Raw genomic sequence first — 19,315 nt, 5'->3', positions numbered from 1 at the left:
TATAATTAATCGTGCACAAAGCTGATCCTCCAGGAGAGATTCTTATTGACAGGCTGCGTTTATGACTCATGGCCGCAGGTGCGCTGAATCCTCTCAGGGCTGCTGCTTTTATGGTGACTGCATCAAAATTAACAGTTTTCACTTTAAAACGAGTCATCGTAACATGACATCACACTTATGTAAACTCTGGAATTAATCTGTGCCTCAGTTCTTAACATTAACAGCTACATTCCATTGAAGCACATACTGGGATGCTTCTAATAGCTACGTCACCTGTTGGAAACACACAAGTACTCACGAGTACTTTGTTTTTGGAAGTCTCTGTAGCTCTTTGCTGCGAACGCTGCATACTTTGAAACTGGTTACAGAAGTGCACAAAGTAATCCTGGTGGATCATCAGATAGTCACTGACAGCCTAAATCTAAATCATTATGATAGTGGTGCGGCATGTCCTTTAACCCTCTGGGGCCGCCGACGGCTGAGACCAAGCTTTACTAAATTATAAATAACTTTTTAATGATATGAGATAGAAACTTACTTTTTTTTGCTGAAAAGTTAACTCTGTGGATTTTTTTTTGCTGAAAAGTTAACTCTGTGGACGTTCGAGCCAGCCATCCACCATCTTTGTACCCCTCATAGAAGCTGTGTGATGACGTGCGCAATGTGAGTCTCCAATTGGAATTGGTTCACCGTCACATGGTTTTCCAAAGTCCAATAGGGCAGATTTACCTCACGTGATACACCAAAGATTGTTTTTAGGAGTGATGTGTTACTACTTGGTCCGTTTGAATAGCCCCCTGGCTGCTGGCTCCATTGCGCTCTGCGCCATTACGCACAGCAATCAGCAAAAGTGAGCAGATGGAGCAGACGGAGAGCCTCTCATACAATCTCACGTGCTCAAACAAAGAGTATGTGAGTATCACGATTGCTCCACTAGTTTGCCTATGAATGTTATTGGATAAGCCTGTGGCAAGCTCTCTCGCTCTGGCGTAAAGCACTGTTTACCATATCAATGGAGCGAGGGGGAGGGGCCGCTCCTCAGAATGTAAATGGGCCTCGAAGTATGAAAGTTGCTTTCAGAGCAGGAGAGAACAAACACACAGTCTAAGTCAGAAGTCTAAGTTTGTGATGTGACCTTTGTGTAATAGCAGACAGAAATTGCTTTGAGATGAAGACAAACAAAACGCATAGACCGTTTTGTATACATTGTTCAAAATGTGCATTTGTTTATTGTTGGAACCTTTTTGTTGTATAGTCTTTCACACAAGATGTCAAATTACCTTCATAAAGTGTCAAAACAGTTGTTTATTATAGTTTGCTGTGTGTCTTGAATAAATGTGTGTGAAAATTATTTTCCGCTTTTTTTTTCCTTATTTGATTGTAAATCTTTATTACACTTATAAAATATCACTAGAACATATATATTCTGAAAGTACAGGTTGTCCTGAAAAAGAGACATAAAACTTGATTGTGGGATGCAGGGAGAGCTGTTAACAGCAATAATAAAACATTTATGCCAGGCAAGTGAACTGTCCAAAAAATGCCCCTGAACCCCAGAGGGTTAAAATGTACGAAGTGGATATATAACACATATCTGTTAATTTTAAAATAATGCACGCATTCTGAAGATTTGAACATTAACACACAGGTGCCCAAAGGGATTATGGGTAAATTTAGCCTCCGCTCATTCTATGACTAATTCATTCTATATAAAAACTTACACTAGTGAATCAAAGTAACGTGTGTTGGTGTTTACACAGGGTTAAGATAGAAATATGGGGAAATTAGCTTGAGTTCATCTGTCACTGATAAACGCTCAGAAAAGTTTGCCTCTCAAAAAAGTTGACTTTAATGACTTTGCATGAAGGACCACCCACCCAGACACTTCATTGAAACAAATGGAAAACCCACAAATTTTTACAGCTTGAAATCAGTGGTCTTTTCGTGGACTTTGACAATGAATACGTCGAAATGGTGAACAGCTGTGTTTTGGGAGTGTCAATCATAACCAGCTGTGGTGTTTTTTAGTTGTGCAGTTTTTCATGGATACTTTTTTGAGGAAGTAGTGGAAGTATTCAGTACATGCCTCCCTGAAAGAGTGGAGAAATTGCAGCCGAACACAGCGTGAGAAATGCGCTTCAAAAACTACTTGGAGCTGGAGTCACAAAAATGTTAACAATGTTAACATCAGAGACGTGCCATGCACAGCATACCAGCCCTCAGCCATTTAATGGCGCAACCTGCTTTCTGGATTAATAACTGTGAACGGACAAATGAAAGATGGAAGCAACACAAACACAATGATGGGATCTTTACTGACCATTGTGTGTTCCTATAATTTGGATTTTTTGAAAGGAGATAATGACTTTGGAACGGTAGCAGGTGTGATTCTGCATAGCTGTTGTGTGCGAACACAGGAGGAGAACTCAGTCGTTTTCATCTCTCAAGGTATTTATTTACTACTTTGTGCTTTTCAGTCAAATTTAGACGTATTTGATGTGGGGGCATTTTTCTGAATACAAAAAGCAATCCTGATGGATGTGCTGTCATATGTCTGAGGATGAAATTAAGTGGCCTTAGACGCAGCGGAGTGACCAGCTAGCTAAAAGCTGTCATCAAGGTTACGTAACAGTCTTAAACAGGTGGGTTTTGAGTTTGGATTTGAATAGTGGGAGAGTTTATATTTAAAACATAACTGAACATTTAATGCATTCTATTTTGGCCACGCCCATAGTTGAATGATAAATAATTCATTAGTTTGTGAGGTGATAATTTACAATATGGGTACATTAATTAATCCACTAATAAACATGAACTAACAATGAAATTTGACTTAACTGTGTTTTAGTTATGATTTATTAAGGAGATTTATGTTAGCTAAGGTATTACTTCAGGCCTTCATTTAATAATTTATAAAAATAGTGAGCACCACTAATAAATGATTATTATTACCTCTTCATCCACTGTTAGTTAAAGCTGATTAAGGTGCACATGATTAATAAGTGACAACTAAACACATGAGCTGTTACTTCATGCTTATTCTTGCATTAATGTCAATTAACGCACTTATTATAATGTGTTGCCATTTTTGTGTTAAACCAGATACACAAAATGTGTGTAATTTTATTGTGTATTATTATGTCATTAAGGGATTGTGTCAGGGCTCAAACAATTTGAATTACTACAAAGAAAACAGAAAACTGCTGATGTATCAGTGCAGTCTTTCATCTGTTCATCCATTCAAACTTTTATTTCATGGTTAAAGCTGGACAGAGAAATGCATATGCATACAAACACACATGCACATACACACGCACGCACAGTCACATCATATTCACCAGGTCACACCCTTTCTCTCACCCCTTCTCATCTCCCTCTGATAAGTTGCTGTCCTGCTTGTAGGATACTGACTCCATTCAGCCTCAGTCCTATCCAGCAGCCAATCACAGGACAGTGAGGGCCCCGACTTTGCCAGCCTGCCTAGCATTCGCCAGCAGCCCGTTCAGTTGACTGCTATCGATGAATCTGTGCAGTGAATAGATGAGGAGGCATGTTAGAAAAGACAGAAGACAGTGATTTTAACAATTCCAAAGGAACAAGATATTATATGGTTTATTGTTGATTACTGATTTACTAGGAGGTACTCAGAGTCCATACCCGTGACAGACACATATTGGATCCATGTGTCCAATATGTTCCAGTTCAAATTCTAAATAAAATCCCTTATTTCCTAATACATTATTGCACTCAACATCCTCTAACAGCTTTTTTTTTAGTTAAAAGTTTAAGGTTAAAGGTTTCAGAATATGTTCCGGATTATGTCAAATATGAATGATGAATAAAATAAAAAAAAATTAAAAAATTTCTAGGAGCATTATATATCTGCTCATCAAATTTAATTGAAATTGTTTGTCACATTTTGATTTACCCTGCTAAGAAACAAACAAACAAACAGAAAAACACAGTGAAAACATTACCTCCTTGGTGGAAGTTAAAACAAATTTTTGCACAGCATCATCTTATTGTTTCTATCAAACCAATGTGAACTGGTTCTTCTAATATTGTGAATCAAACTGCATATACTTTGTTCAACCTCTGCTTGCCAAGCTTCACCTACCCTCTTCTCACTGGTATCTTTAAGCAATGAACAATGAACAGTGTTGTATTCCTTGGCTGTTAGTTTCCTTCTGGAGACTTGTGTGTTTTTGGAACTGTTGAAACCTTAAACAGTATTTTTTTTTCTCTGAGTGCACTGAGCATTTGAACTTGCCGTATGTAGTATTTACATGATTTGGTATTTTATATTGGTAAAATCTGCAGTGACTTCCATCTGCTATTTATGTACGTCTGCAGGAAACATCTAGTATCTGGGATTTAAGTCTAACTTGAGAAATGAAGAAAGCTCAACATCCTTCCTGAATTCAGTTTCATTTCTTGACTTCACCAGTAGATGGCACTAGTGTGTGAGAAATTGAATGAATCTCATCACAGTTCTAATATGCCAAATAACATCAACAGGAATGGGGCTTCATCCATGAAATGAAGCCCCATTCCTGGAGCATTTATCACATAACCAATCTAAAAATTTCCACTGTTGCTCTGATGTTAGTCAGTGATGTGACCATCATCCTCAGGTGGAATACCTACAAGATGCCCATGTTTAACTCCCTTTGAGATGTCTTCACAACAAAATACAACAATTGGAAAGGTGGGAAAGCAGTAGATAAACCAAGACTGCCCATTTTCATTTATTTCTGTGAAGGCTCTCAGTTATCCAGGTGGTTTCCATAGTAGAGAATCTTGAATCTTCGACTGGACTGGGTTGCTTGATGCGAGGACGTTTCGCTTCAAATCGCATAAGCTTCTTCAGCTAAAATTCTTGCTCTGTCAGACTACCAGAGCAAGAATTTTAGTTGAGGAAGCTTCTGTGATTTGAAGCGAAACGTCCTCACGTCAAGCAACCCAGTCCAGTCGAAGATTCAAGCTTCTCTACCATTTTCATGTATGCAACATTGCAACAATTAGACCTGTCCCATCTATAGTGAAACAGATAAGTATGATTTCTGGCCAGAATTGTTCACTTGGTGATGCAAGCATCAAATTTGGCATGAATGTTCTTCATAAATCAGTGTTTGAGGAAAAAAGTGCTGGCCACTTGAAAATCCAATATGGCGCCAGGTAGGGGTCAATGAAGAATTACACAGGGGTTAAAATCTAAAAACGCTCCAATCATATTGAAAAGTATAACACATTATTTGTCTGATCATAAATATTCCAAAAAGGTATAGTTTGGACTATCTATGTCTGACAGTTATGGAGTTAAAACGGCAAGAATGGTGACAAAGGTCAGTTTCAGTTTGTATAGGGGTCAAAAGATAAAGTTGCCCCAATTTTGGTAAAACGTGGTGCAAATTATTGGTTGAACTAATAGGATTAATAAATGGAATAGTTTTGACTGTGCTGAATGCTTGGTTTGCAAAGTAAATGTCAATGTCAACGTCCATTGGATTCTATGGCATGTGACATATGTTACCCTGTAACGTGACAACTGAGCATGACACATGGTGCAAACTATTCCTTTTTAAAACCCTATTAACTCAACCAATAATTTGCATCACATTTTACCAAAATTGGGGCAACTTTATCTTTTAACTCCTATACAAACTGAAACTGACCTTTGTCACCATTCTTGCTGTTTTTACCCCATAACTCCATGACAGTCAGGCATAGATAGCCCAAACTATACCTTTTTGGAATATTTATGATCAGACAAATAATGTTATACTTTTCAATATGATTGGAGCGTTTTTAGATTTTGACCCCTGTGTAATTCTTCATTGACCCCTACCTGGCCGCCATATTGGATTTTCAAGTGGCCAGCACTTTTTTTCTCAAACACTGATTTATGAAGTACATTCATGCCAAATTTGATGCTTGCATCACCAAGTGAAGGATTGTTTGTTATCTGCTGCACTACTATGTCATATGCCAAAAATCTTACTGATGTTTTCTGATGTTCAGAATTGGCTACTCATTTTATGATTTACCACATTATGAGTTTTTTTTTTGTTTTTTTTTCAAATTACTCAGAAGACAGCTGCTGGAGCTTTGAGTAAAACTAGATTTGCTCACATCACACCAGTTCTGGCCTCCCTTCACTTGCTTCCTGTGAATGCAAGAGCAGATGTTAAGGTTATGATGTTGACTAATCAGCATTTGAATGGCTGTGCGGCCACTGATCATACTCAGCGTATTATACCCTATCTGAATTCTTGTAGCCCTGCAAAAGACTGGCGTCCTGTCCAAGGTAACCCTGCCTCATGCCCTATGACTGCTGGGAAAGCCTTCAGTCCCCCTTGTGACCCTTGATTGGAGTATGCCGGTATAGAAAATGAATGAATGAATGCCTTCTTGTGTTCTGCAATCTAGTCAGGGTGCAAGCTTGATTCATGTACTAAAGCTTAAGAACTCAGCAGGCTGCAGAACCACTTTGCCTGTAGAACCACACCTACTTTGTGGAAAGTTTTGACTGTCAGAACATCTACAGTACTTTCATTGACTCTTAAGGCTCAACATGTTTTCTGTTGCTTACAGTTCATTTGTGTTTTTGCCTTATTTCAGCTACATGTTGATTTGTATGTTTGTCTTGGGTGTTTCAATTTAAAAATTTTTTTTTTTTATGTTTATAACTGTTATGCCTTGATATACGAGGTCTATTAGAAAAGTATCCAACCTTGTTATTTTTTTCAAAAACCATATGGATTTGATTCATATGTTTTTACGTCAGCCAAGCTTGAACCTTCGTGCGCATGCGTGAGTTTTTCCACGCCTGTCGGTTGCGTCATTCGCCTGTGAACACACCTTGTGGAAGGAGTGGTCCATCCCTCTCGTCGTTGTTTCATTGTCAGGAAATGTCGGAATGATTTGGGCTTTTTTTCCAATCAGAATTTTTTCAGAAACTGTTAGAGACAAGCAGCTGGAAACCATTTGAAAAATTTATCTGGCTTTCGGTGAAAATTTTACAGGCTTTACAGAGAATAAGGACTGTTACTACAGCTTTAAGGACGCCCCACAATGGCGCACGGCGCGCCGCGCTCCGAGCCGCCATCGAGAGGCAGAAAACACCACATCATTTCTAAACGGATGGCTGTGTGGAGCTGGGACCGTCGTGAGCAATTTCTCTGGTTATCACAAGAGCTGGACATCAGCCATTTTCCGGCAGATTTCACTTTTAACAAGAGATTTTGTCATGGAAAGCCGCGCGGAGGCTTCGCGCGTCAGGACCGATTCGCTGATGGAGCGAGACAAAGGAACACCTCCATTTCGGAGTGTCAGGAGACAAGTTGGGACATGCCTATCTCGGCTTTCAATGCTTACCAGCCCAGTGAGTATAAGAGAAATTGTGGAGAGCTGGGCATGTCCCAACTTGTCCCCTGGCACTCTGAAACGGAGGTGTTCCTTTGTCTCGCTCGATCAGCGAATCGGTCCTGACGTGTGAAGCCTCCGCGCGACTTTCCATGACAAAATCTCTTGTTAAAAGTGAAATCTGCCGGAAAATGGCTGTCCAGCTCTTGTAATAACCAGAGAAATTGCTCACGACGGTCCCAGCTCCACACAGCCATCCCTTTAGAAATGATGTGGTGTTTTCTGCCTCTCGATGGCGGCTCGGAGCGCGGCACGCCGTGCGCCATTGTGGGGCGTCCTTAAAACTGTAGTAACAGTCCTTATTCTCTGTGAAGCCCATAAAATTTTCACCGAAAGCCAGATACATTTTTCGAATGGTTTCCAGCTGCCTGTCTCTAACAGTTTCTGAAAAAATTCTGATGGAAAAAAAGCCCAAATCATTCCGCCATTTCCTCGCAATGAAACGACGAGAGGGCTGGACCACTCCTCCCACAAGGCGTGCTCACAGGCGAATGACGCAACCGACAGGCGTGGAAAAACTCACGCATGCGCACAAAGGTTCAAGCTTGGCTGACGTAAAAACATATGAATCAAATCCATATGGTTTTTGAAAAAAATAAGGTTGGATACTTTTCTAATAGACCTCGTATAGCACTTTGAATGGTTCTCCCTGAAAGGGCTATATACCTTTTTTAAAGTGTAGGTGACATGATATGTAGTGGGTTTTTTTTAGTATTTAAGACTAAAATCAAACAGTTTGAAATTTATCCTTTCCTGATGCACAGTTACTGAAGAGATAAACATTTTCGGATTTAGAACTGCGCACCACTAAAAACCAGAAACTTCCTGGCAAGTCCCAACACTGGAGAAGGAGGAAGCGATATCAGCGCCGGAACCAGTGTCTGAATAGTCCCATTAATTTGTGGCTTTTTACAGGCTACTGACAGCCCCATTTCCACTGAGTGGTTTGGGTCAGTGATGCATGTTTTCTTCCTACATGTCAAAACATTTAATTCTCGCCGGCAGAATCCTTTTAATTGGCAAGTGGAACACTTATATTGACGAACACGCAGACACGGTGTCTGCGGCTTCTCCACTCGACACGGAGGCAAAAGTGAGTATTTTCACATAATTTTATTGTTTTGTGGATCATGGGATAATTTCATAGTATGCAGACTGAGGCACTGCGAGTCTTTTAATTTGCAGTGCAATGAGGCCCACGGGGGAACAACAGGATCAATTCACAGCAGAGACACAACAAATTAAATTACAACCCCTGGCAAAAATTATGGAATCACCGACCTCGGAGGATGTTCATTCAGTTGTTTAATTTTGTAGAAAAAAAAAGCAGATCACAGACATGACACAAAACTAAAGTCATTTCAAATGGCAACTGTCTGGCTTTAAGAAACACTATAAGAAATCAGGAAAAAAAATTCTGGCAGTCAGTAACGGTTACTTTTTTAGACCAAGCAGAGGAAAAAAATATGGAATCACTGAATTCTGAGGAAAAAATTATGGAATCATGAAAAACAAAAGAACGCTCCAACACATCACTAGTATTTTGTTGCACCACCTCTGGCTTTTATAACAGCTTGCAGTCTCTGAGGCATGGACTTAATGAGTGACAAACAGTACTCTTCATCAATCTGGCTCCAACTTTCTCTGCTTGCTGTTGCCAGATCAGCTTTGCAGGTTGGAGCCTTGTCATGGACCATTTTCTTCAACTTCCACCAAAGATTTTCAAATGGATTAAGATCCGGACCATTTGCAGGCCATGACATTGACCCTATGTGTCTTTTTGCAAGGAATGTTTTCACAGTTTTTGCTCTATGGCAAGATGCGTTATCTTGAAAAATGATTTCATCATCCCCAAACATCCTTTCAATTGATGGGATAAGAAAAGTGTCCAAAATATCAACGTAAACTTGTGCATTTACGAGTATTGATGATGTAATGACAGCCATCTCCCCAGTGCCTTTACCTGACATGCAGCCCCATATCATCAATGACTGTGGAAATTTACATGTTCTCTTCAGGCAGTCATCTTTATAAATCTCATTGGAACGGCACCAAACAAAAGTTCCAGCATCATCACCTTGCCCAATGCTGTTGTTGTATGTTGTTTGTATTTGGTCCAGAGTTTAGACACAGCTGACTGTCAACAACCAACATCTTTTGCAACATTGCGTGATGATTTACCCTCTTTTAAGAGTTTGATAATCCTCTCCTTTGTTTCAATTGACATTTCTCGTGTTGGAGCCATGATTCATGTCAGTCCACTTGGTGCAACAGCTCTCCAAGGTGTGATCACTCCTTTTTAGATGCAGACTAACGAGCAGATCTGATTTGATGCAGGTGTTAGTTTTGGGGATGAAAATTTACAGGGTGATTCCATAATTTATTCCTCAAAATTGAGTGAGTCTATATTTTTTCTCTCTGCTTGGACTAAAAAAGTAACAGTTACTGACTGCCACAATTTTTTTTTTTCCTGATTTGTTATAGTGTTTCTTAAAGAAAGTTGCCATTTGAAATGACTTTAGTTTTGTGTCATGTCTGTGATCTGCCTTTTTTCTACAAAATTAAACAACTGAATGAACATCCTCCGAGGCTGGTGATTCCATAATTATTGCCAGGGGTTGTATTTTGAGACATTTTCATCAGACTGAAGATGATCTCACTGAAACGGACAGGTAAGACGATATTATTTACTCCTTGTGTGAATGGTTTTAATATTTAATAATAACGTGTTATGCTACTAACGTACAGTACACTAACTGTATTCAAGAAAAACAATATTTATTCAAAAAAGCTGATATTTTCAGTCTCTTGTGACTTTTTCAGATTTTAAATGTATGTACCTGTTTCTCAGAAAAAAAATCTAATAAAAAATCCACACTTCCTCGTCACTTTTTTCTGATGTCGCAGATAGTAAACCTATTTTTTTTATGACCACAGAGCTGGCAAAAAACGTTTATCATCCCCACCCGCATGCCGAAATCGCCTGGATTATTTATTTATTTATTTAATAAACACCATTCCGTGTTCTGAACTCTTTCTATATCGTCACTGTTGTCAGACTGAAGGTTTTCCTCCAAGGTTTATTCTCCCTCATGTGGTCTAAATAAGGCTCAAAACCATAAGGCTGTGTGTCCTCCACACACCTTCAGACTGAACTTTAAAAAAAAGAAAAAAAAAAAAAGCTCCACACTAGAAAAAAAAAATCGTCTGAAAACAGCTCGACCTTCGCAGTGTTTACAATTGATTTGGGCTTGAATCAGCAGGTCCCGTTCTCCCGATGATGTAGCAACAATACTGTCGTGGCTGAGGGCTGAAATGGAGCGCAGGCTTCAGACAGCTGTTTATCCTTCACCTGCACACTTATTGACTTCTACTGGTCAGGATTTTTTTTAAATATCAACATTTCATCATTTTTAGTAAATGGACTGCATTTTTATATAGCGCTTTCCATCTGCATCAGACACTCAAAGCACTTTACAATTATGCCTTACATTCACCCATTCACACAGACACACTCACACACCGATGTCAGGGTGCTGCGAAGCAAGGCGCTCACTACACACCGGGAGCAACTCAGGAATTAAGGACCTTGCCCAAGGGCCGTTAGTGATTTTTCCGGTCAGGCTAGGGTTTGAACTGAGGATCCTCTCGTCTGAGGCTCAACGCTTAACCACTAGACCACCTTCCTTTTTAGTGATTATTTGTGCACATTTTTTGGTGTCACACTTTAACTGTTCAATAATCTGGAATCAGGGGAATGAATGCATTTTGATTTTTCTGTGCTTTCTTGTAATGTCTACGTATGTTAAATGACTAAACATACGTCAGTATATTATTTATATAATAATTTTCCACAACTCCAATTTCAGTATGAACAAATATATACAGTATTTTTTTAATATTAAACATTGAGGCAGTGTCTTCAAAGGTCTTAAATGTGAAGGGTTTGTCTGAACACTATTTTCAAGTTGTCAATGCAACTGATATTTTAAAATCTGACAACAGTAGTAAGTGGAAACTCTCGTGTTTCCAAACTTTTGAATGGTAAATCTTTTAAAATCAATGCACTGAGAAACAGTAATTGAAAAAACTAAAAACCAAACCCCATCTGTTATGCACAAGAACAAGATGGTGAACAAATCAGTTGAGGCCAAAAGTCAATGACAACGTAACAATCAATGAACTGCACAGGGACCAGAACCAGACCAAAGTGTATATTACATTCTCTTGAACACACAGACCATTTAAGCCATTTCACAGTCACAAGAGCAAAACACTTAGTCTGCATAATTGACAAACATACACATACAATGCACCTTAGTTCTCTCCATGTACATTAACCATTGTACTCATGCTAAAAAAAAAGAGAAAAATACAGTCTTTATGCAGCTCAACAACACACACACACACACACACACACACGTATTAGGCAGGCGACAGAGACCTTGGGTGGCATCCAAGCCGATTACGAGGAGCGGCACAGCTTTATCAAAGATGACGGTCCGGCTCCCTCCCTCACCACCTCTTTCTCTGCTTTTCCTCTGTCACTTTCAGCATCACTGTTTCTTACTATTTTCACACCCAACCTTCTTCCCTCCCCTCCCATTCTCAGTAGTCACTCTTTCGGCATCTCTCATCCCACAATCATGTAATCACAATCAAGACAACAGTAAAAATCAGCAGAAAAAAATAGTATAGGAACATCGGTCGATAGAGCAAATTAGACCAAAATGTGAGTTGTTGGGAGTAATATAGAGCTGTTCAGGTAACATGTCATTCTCAGTAGTTGTAGTTGCTAATTTGAATGACTGAGAGTTCACAGAGTGCATGGTAAGCCCAAATGGGCATTATGTAGCTGGGTGCTTATACTGTCAACCACAGCAAATGTGCATCTTTTGCAGGAAGCTGTAAAGCAAATACAATATCTCAGCTGCTGCACAATAAAACAAACAAATCAAACAGATCACGAGGTGCATGGAGAGATATCTCACTCCTCTGTTTTCACATCTTTTTCATTCTTCACATCTCTGTTCTTTGTTTCTATCCGCTCCTCTCTGGTCACTCCATCCTCCCATTGCTGTCCCCCTCTAATTATCAATCTCAGCCAGTGTGAGGTTTGCCAAGAATGTAAGTCTGCCATGGCTGACCTTCCACTGGCCTCCCCCTCTCTGTTTATGTGAACGTGTCGAATGTCTCCACTCCCTCTCTCCTCTTTCAATCTACTGCTGATTTTGTTCATTCAGCAGAAGCTGCATAAGAGAAGGAAAAAAAAAGTGGGAAGAGTAATGGAGTGATATTTTGTTTCATCCTTTTGCTGGGCTGTAGCTATGGAATTGACATCTTTCTTTTGCAATAATACAAGGAGGAAATTGAGAAATGTGTGCAATATTTGTTGATTCAAAGCCTCAGATCTACTTAACTGTGGATGCAGGTGCATGCATTTATTTTTCACTGTTGCATCAAGAGCTTAAGGTCTGGATTTAAAAAAAAGGAACAAAAAAGAGCCCAACACAAAAAAAAGAGAAAAGAAAAAAAAATCAATACATTAGTGTCTTCAGCTGAACAGTGAAAAGTCAACAATTTACTGTAAGTCTAAATATAGTGGTGATTCACAATGGATGCACCAACTACAGGTCTGGCCTTTAAGAATTTTCAAATAACAAATCTCTAATTATTTCACAGTTGGAAATGAAACCCTTGAATTAAAGAGAAAAGTTGTTTAATTTAAACTCCATTATAGTGGTGTACAGAAACAAAATAATAACTGTCAGTGCTTAATTCTTTAGGGATCTATTTGCATATCAAAATAATGCTCCAAAATGGAGGAAATAAAGTTTTATATGAATTAATTTAAGATTTTAAGAATGGGATGGTCACTGCATAGTGTCGCTGCCTACGGTGTTTTTAAATGTGGACAGAGTGACGTTTTATGATATTTGCACCCAGTTAAAGATAAATGACAAAATGTTGAACAACGCGCTGCACAGTAAATTAATCCAATGCAAATGACAAGATTTCTAATCAAATTAAAAAATGTTTAATGAAAAAAAAGTTCACATTTACACTTTTTCTCACGGTGGTCCCTTGCCTGACGCAGTTCTCTGCTGCTCACAGATTACAGCCTTCTTCAAGTTTTGAAACCGAGAGCAAATGCTATTTCCATCCATTACTAATGTGTTTTTAAACAGTTATGTTTATGACATGCATATGACATGTTATACAAATAATGAATGTTTGAGTGCAAAGGTAAGAATATTTCATGAGGCAACAGATGGAATTTTCCCCATTCAATGAGGCAAAGCCACCAGGACTCTTCCTAGATCTGGCTGCTCGTCTAAACTGACTGATCGGGGAAGAAGGACCTTAGCCAGGGAGGAAACCAAGAACCCGATGGTCACTCTGTCAGAGCTCCAACATTCCTCTGTGGAGAAAGGAGAACTTTCCAGAAGGACAACCATCTCTGCAGCAATCCACCAATCAGGTCTGTATGGTCGAGTGTCCAAACAGAAGCCACTCCTGAATAAAAGGCACATGGCAGCTTGTCTGGAGTTTGCCAAAAGGCACCTGAAGGACTCTGACCATGAGAAACAAAATTCTCTGGGGTTATTCCGTGTGAAATCATCAGATTTTCCAAAATCTTCCCGGGTCACCGACTCGGATTCTCATGAGTTTGTATATTTTATTTTTTTAATATATTTTTTATAAAATATATCAGGATGGGGGTTTCTCTCTCAAAGCAGGTGAAATCTTGCATGGTGCAGTAAAGTGTATACTTAGCCTAGTATTATATTAATAGTGCTTAGTTCAGTAGCTAAAACAACTAAGACAATATGCATTTTTCTTAATCTGTTCTTTTCATCAGAGGCATTAATAGGCCAGGGGAATTGTTGTTATAACAATTTTAGACAAGCTGATGAGTCACTGCAGTTTAAAAATAGGTCTGATATCAAGAGTAACTGCTCATTGTTTTAAATGTGGCTGATGATGTAATCAGGTGCTGCACATAAAGAAATTGGAGTCACCTGTTCACTTGCCAGTGTATATATTGTATCAGTGAGGAGTGCATGTATTGCTTTGTTTGGAGTAATTAATTACAGCGTATGCAGTTCTTATGCATAAATATATTTTACTTAGAGAAAGTAAATTCTGAAATATCAAAATTATCTCTCAATTTACTCTGAGTACAGCTTTTCAAAAATTTGTAACAAAATTGCATTGACTGAATTGCTAACTTTATGATGCCATGGAAGAAGAAAAAATAAGATAAGTAATCTGTCTTTCAAAGTTAATCCATTATTTTGGGGTGCTGAGCATTTGCCCAAATGGTCGAATCATGTTTGACCACGAATCATGTTCGAATCACAATCATGTCCGATTTTCAACAGTCAATAATTCAAAAACCCTTCAGGTTATGACCACAATGTTTTACACACATATCACTAGTACTCAGATATGTGTATTCTACAATATGAAGATTATCCATTGAATCCCTTCTTTAGTACAGCTCTTTGAAATTTGCAATTCTTTGCAAGAATGGACAAACTGCCATTTTTGTGATGCTACAGAATGAAAAATTAGCTCTGTATCCCATTTTTGAAATTTACTACTGTATCTGGGGTGCCCATATAGTGTGTATTCCAAATTTGAGCTTTATATTTGCATTTTTAGCTGAGATAATGCGTTTTAAAAATGAAAGAAAGCTCAAAATGCATTCACGAGTGAAAAATAGGATTGTGGGTACCCTTATTAAAAAATTATATCTAAAAAAACTACTTGGAATTACACAGAAATATTTTGCATGTGTTCATCAGACATATGTAGGTACTTGCAAAAAAATCATAAAAATCCGATTTGGTGACCTGGGAGGCACCTGATGATTTCACACGGAATGACCCTCTGATCTGATGACACAAAGACTGAACTCTTTGGCGGGAATGCCAGGCATCATGTTTGGAGGAAACCAGACACTATTCCTACAGTGAAGCATGGTGGTGGCAGCATCATGCTGTGGTTGTTGTTTTTCAGCAACAAGATCTGAGGAACGAGTCAGGATTGAGGGAAAAATAAATACAACAATGTACAGAGACATACTGGATGAAAACCTGCTCCAGAGCGCTCTTGACCTCACACTGGGGTGAGGGTTCATCTTTCAGTAAGACAATGACCCTAAGCACACAGCCAAGATATCAAAGGAGTGGCTTCAGGATGCCCTGCGGCGGACTGCCGTCCTGTCCTGGGTGTACCCCGCCTCACGCCCTATGACTGCTGGGATAGGCTCCGGCTCCCCGCGACCCTTAATTGGACTAAGCGGTAGAAGATGGATGGATGGATGGATGGATGGCTTCAGGACAACTCTGTGAATGTTCTTGAGTGGCCCAACCAGAGCCCAGACCTGAATCCAATTGAACATCTGTGGAGAGATCTGAAAATGGCTGTGCACCAACACTCCCCATCCAACCTGGTGGAGCTTGAGAGATGTTGCAAATGAGCAAAACTGCCTAAAGACAGGTGTGCCAAGCTTGTGGCATCATATTCAAGAAGACTTGAAGCTGTAATTGCTGCCAAAGGTGCATAAACAAAGTATTACGCAGTGTGTGGGACTACTTATGTACATGTGATTTCTTAGTTTTTTATTTTTAATAAATTTGATAAAATTTCAATAAACCTTTTTTCATGTTGTCATTATGGGGCGTTTTGAGTAGAATTTTGAAGGGGAGGGGGGAATTACTCCATTTTGGAATAAGGCTGTAAGACAAAATGTGGAAAAAGTGAGGGACGTATCCAATTTTGTGATTCATGACATCCCTACTCCTAACCATAACCTCGAGCAAACTGCTTTTTTTACCCACTGAAAAGATAATCATAGTTGAGGTAAACATGCAACATAATTAGATATTTGAAAACTTGCAACATTATTTATTCATAATTCAAACACTACATTAACAAGCAGAGACGAGTTCACTAGAATATACAGTAGTGTTCAGAATAATAGTAGTGCTATGTGACTAAAATGATTAATCCAGGTTTTCAGTATATTTCTTATTGTTACATGGGAAACAAGGTACCAGTAGATTCAGTAGATTCTCACAAATCCAACAAGACCAAGCATTCATGATATGCACACTCTTAAGGCTATGAAATTGGACTATTAATAAAAAAAAAAGTAGCGACCCCAAAACTCTGAATTGAAGCCACAGTTCACAGTGAAGACAGTGAAGCATGGTGGTGCAAGCATCATGATATGGGCATGTTTCTCCTACGATGGTGTTGGGCCTATATATTGCATACCAGGTATCATGGATCAGTTTGGATATGTCAAAATACTTGAAGAGGACATGCCCTTGAAATGGGTGTTTTAACAAGACAATGACCCCAAGCACACTAGTAAACCAGCAAAATCTTGGTTCCAAACCAACAAAATTAATGCCTCGCAGATGTGAAGAAATCATGAAAAACTGTGGTTATACAACTAAATACTACAACCCCTGGCAAAAATTATGGAATCACCGGCCTCAGAGGATGTTCATTCAGTTGTTTAATTTTGTAGAAAAAAAGCAGATCACAGACATGACACAAAACTAAAGTCATTTCAAATGGCAACTTTCTGGCTTTAAGAAACACTATAAGAAATAAAGAAAAAAAAGATTGTGGCAGTCAGTAACGGTTACTTTTTAAGACCAAGCAGAGGAAAAAAATATGGAATCACTCAATTCTGAGGAAAAAATTATGGAATCACCCTGTAAATTTTCATCCCCCAAATTAACACCTGCATCAAATCAGATCTGCTCATTGACACTGACCCTATGCCATGACATTGACCCTATGTGTCTTTTTGCAAGGAATGTTTTTGCAGTTTTTGCTCTATGGCAAGATGCATTATCATCTTGAAAAATGATTTCATCATCCCCAAACATCTTTTCAATTGTCCAAAATATCAACATAAACTTGTGCATTTATTGATGATGTAATGGCAGCCATCTCCCCAGTGCCTTTACCTGACATGCAGCCCCATATCATCAATGACTGTGGAAATTTACATGTTCTCTTCAGGCAGTCATCTTTATAAATCTCATTGGAAAGGCACCAAACAAAAGTTCCAGCATCATCACCTTGCCCAATGCAGATTCGAGATTCATCACTGAATATGCATTTCATCCAGTCATCCACAGTCCACAATTGCTTTTCCTTAGCCCACTGTAACCTTGTTTTTTTTCTGTTTAGGTGTTAATGATGCCTTTCGTTTAGCTTTTCTGTATGTAAATCCCATTTCCTTTAGGCGGTTTCTTACAGTTCGGTCACAGACATTGACTCCAGTTTCATCCCATTCGTTCCTCATTTGTTTTGTTGTACATTTTTCGATTTTTGAGACATATTGCTTTAGGTTTTCTGTCTTGACGCTTTGATGTCTTCCTTGGTCTACCAGTATGTTTGCCTTTAACAACCTTCCCATGTTGTTTGTATTTGGTCCAGAGTTTAGACACAGCTGACTGTGAACAACCAACATCTTTTGCAACACTGCGTGATGATTTACCCTCTTTTAAGAGTTTGATAATCCTCTCCTTTGTTTCAATTGACATCTCTCGTGTTGGAGCCATGATTCATGTCAGTCCACTTGGTGCAACAGCTCTCCAAGGTGTGTTCACTCCTTTTTAGATGCAGACTAACGAGCAGATCTGATATGATGCAGGTGTTAGTTTTGGGGATGAAAATTTACAGGGTGATTCCATAATTGTTTCCTCAGAATTGAGTGATTCCATATTTTTTTTTTCCTCTGCTTGGTCTAAAAAAGTAACCGTTACTGACTGCCACAATCTTTTTTTCTTGATTTCTTATAGTGTTTCTTAAAGCCAGAAAGTTGCCGTTTGAAATGACTTTAGTTTTGTGTCATGTCTGTGATCTGCTTTTTTCTACAAAATTAAACAACTGAATGAACATCCTCCGAGGCCGGTGATTACATAATTTTTGCCAGGGGTTGTAGTTTAGATTGCTAAAAAAGCAGTTTGAACATAACAGTTTTGAGTTTATAGCGTCAACAGCAGATGCTACTATTATTGTGAACACCCCCTTTTCTACTTTGATTTACTAATAGCCCAATTTCATAGCCTTAAGAGTGTGCATATCATGAATGCTTGGTCTTGTTGGATTTGTGAGGATCTACTGGTACCTTGTTTCCCATGTAACAATAAGAAATACACTCAAAACCTGGATTACTCTTTTTAGTCACATAGCACTACTATTATTCTGAACACTACTGTAAGTCGTAGGATCTCCCAAAATAGTTTATATATATATATATATATACACACACACACACACACACACTATATATATATATATTGTGTGTGTATGAGGCATCATCCCAAATTATTGGGATAATAAGTCACATACATATGACAGAATGTAAGGACTATTATCATTTTATTTATATTTTGGTTATACAAGCAAGCTACTTGCATATGCAAAACAACCTTGTTGATGATCATTTCTCTATTTTTCCACCCAGAAATATGAGAGTAACACCATTATAAAGTTACTCATCACGTCAAATGTTTTCATGCGGATTTTAATTCAAAGATAGTTCAATTTTATTTTGGGGGGGGTTCACTGGACCCCATGGCAATTGCTTTCTCCATATTGTGCTCACTGAAGTCCTGAATAGGGTTCAGTGTTGTGAAAGTGTAGTAACACGGACCCACAACAGGGGGCGTAAATGAATGGACAATGAATGAGCCAAAATACAACACTTTACTGTTGTGAATGTGCACAACGAAATACAGACGATTACGGAATTTATATGTAGTCAATCCACAGAGGTGACGTGTGGGCAGGCTCGAGGATAGAAGACGTCTGTCCAGACAGGAACCGGATCCAACACGATTTCCACTGCCAC

At 38.8% G+C, this 19,315-nt stretch overlaps 1 protein-coding gene across 1 annotated transcript in view; it reads right to left on the bottom strand.

The window, feature by feature from the left end:
• The window catches only part of LOC117527491 (thyroid hormone receptor alpha), a 90,043-nt gene that overhangs the window by 55,851 nt on the left and 14,877 nt on the right, over positions 1 to 19,315 (bottom strand). Inside the window, exon 2 of the mRNA XM_034189862.1 lies at positions 3,361 to 3,525. Within this exon, the coding sequence (XP_034045753.1) occupies positions 3,361 to 3,416 (56 nt within the window). The 5' untranslated portion in view covers positions 3,417 to 3,525. The remainder of the gene's footprint in view (positions 1 to 3,360; positions 3,526 to 19,315) is intronic.

The sequence above is a fragment of the Thalassophryne amazonica genome, chromosome 16 (assembly GCF_902500255.1).
Source record: "Thalassophryne amazonica chromosome 16, fThaAma1.1, whole genome shotgun sequence".
Taxonomy (NCBI): domain Eukaryota; kingdom Metazoa; phylum Chordata; class Actinopteri; order Batrachoidiformes; family Batrachoididae; genus Thalassophryne; species Thalassophryne amazonica.
Note: the sequence above shows the minus strand (reverse complement) of the source record. Positions and strands in the feature narration are given on the sequence as shown.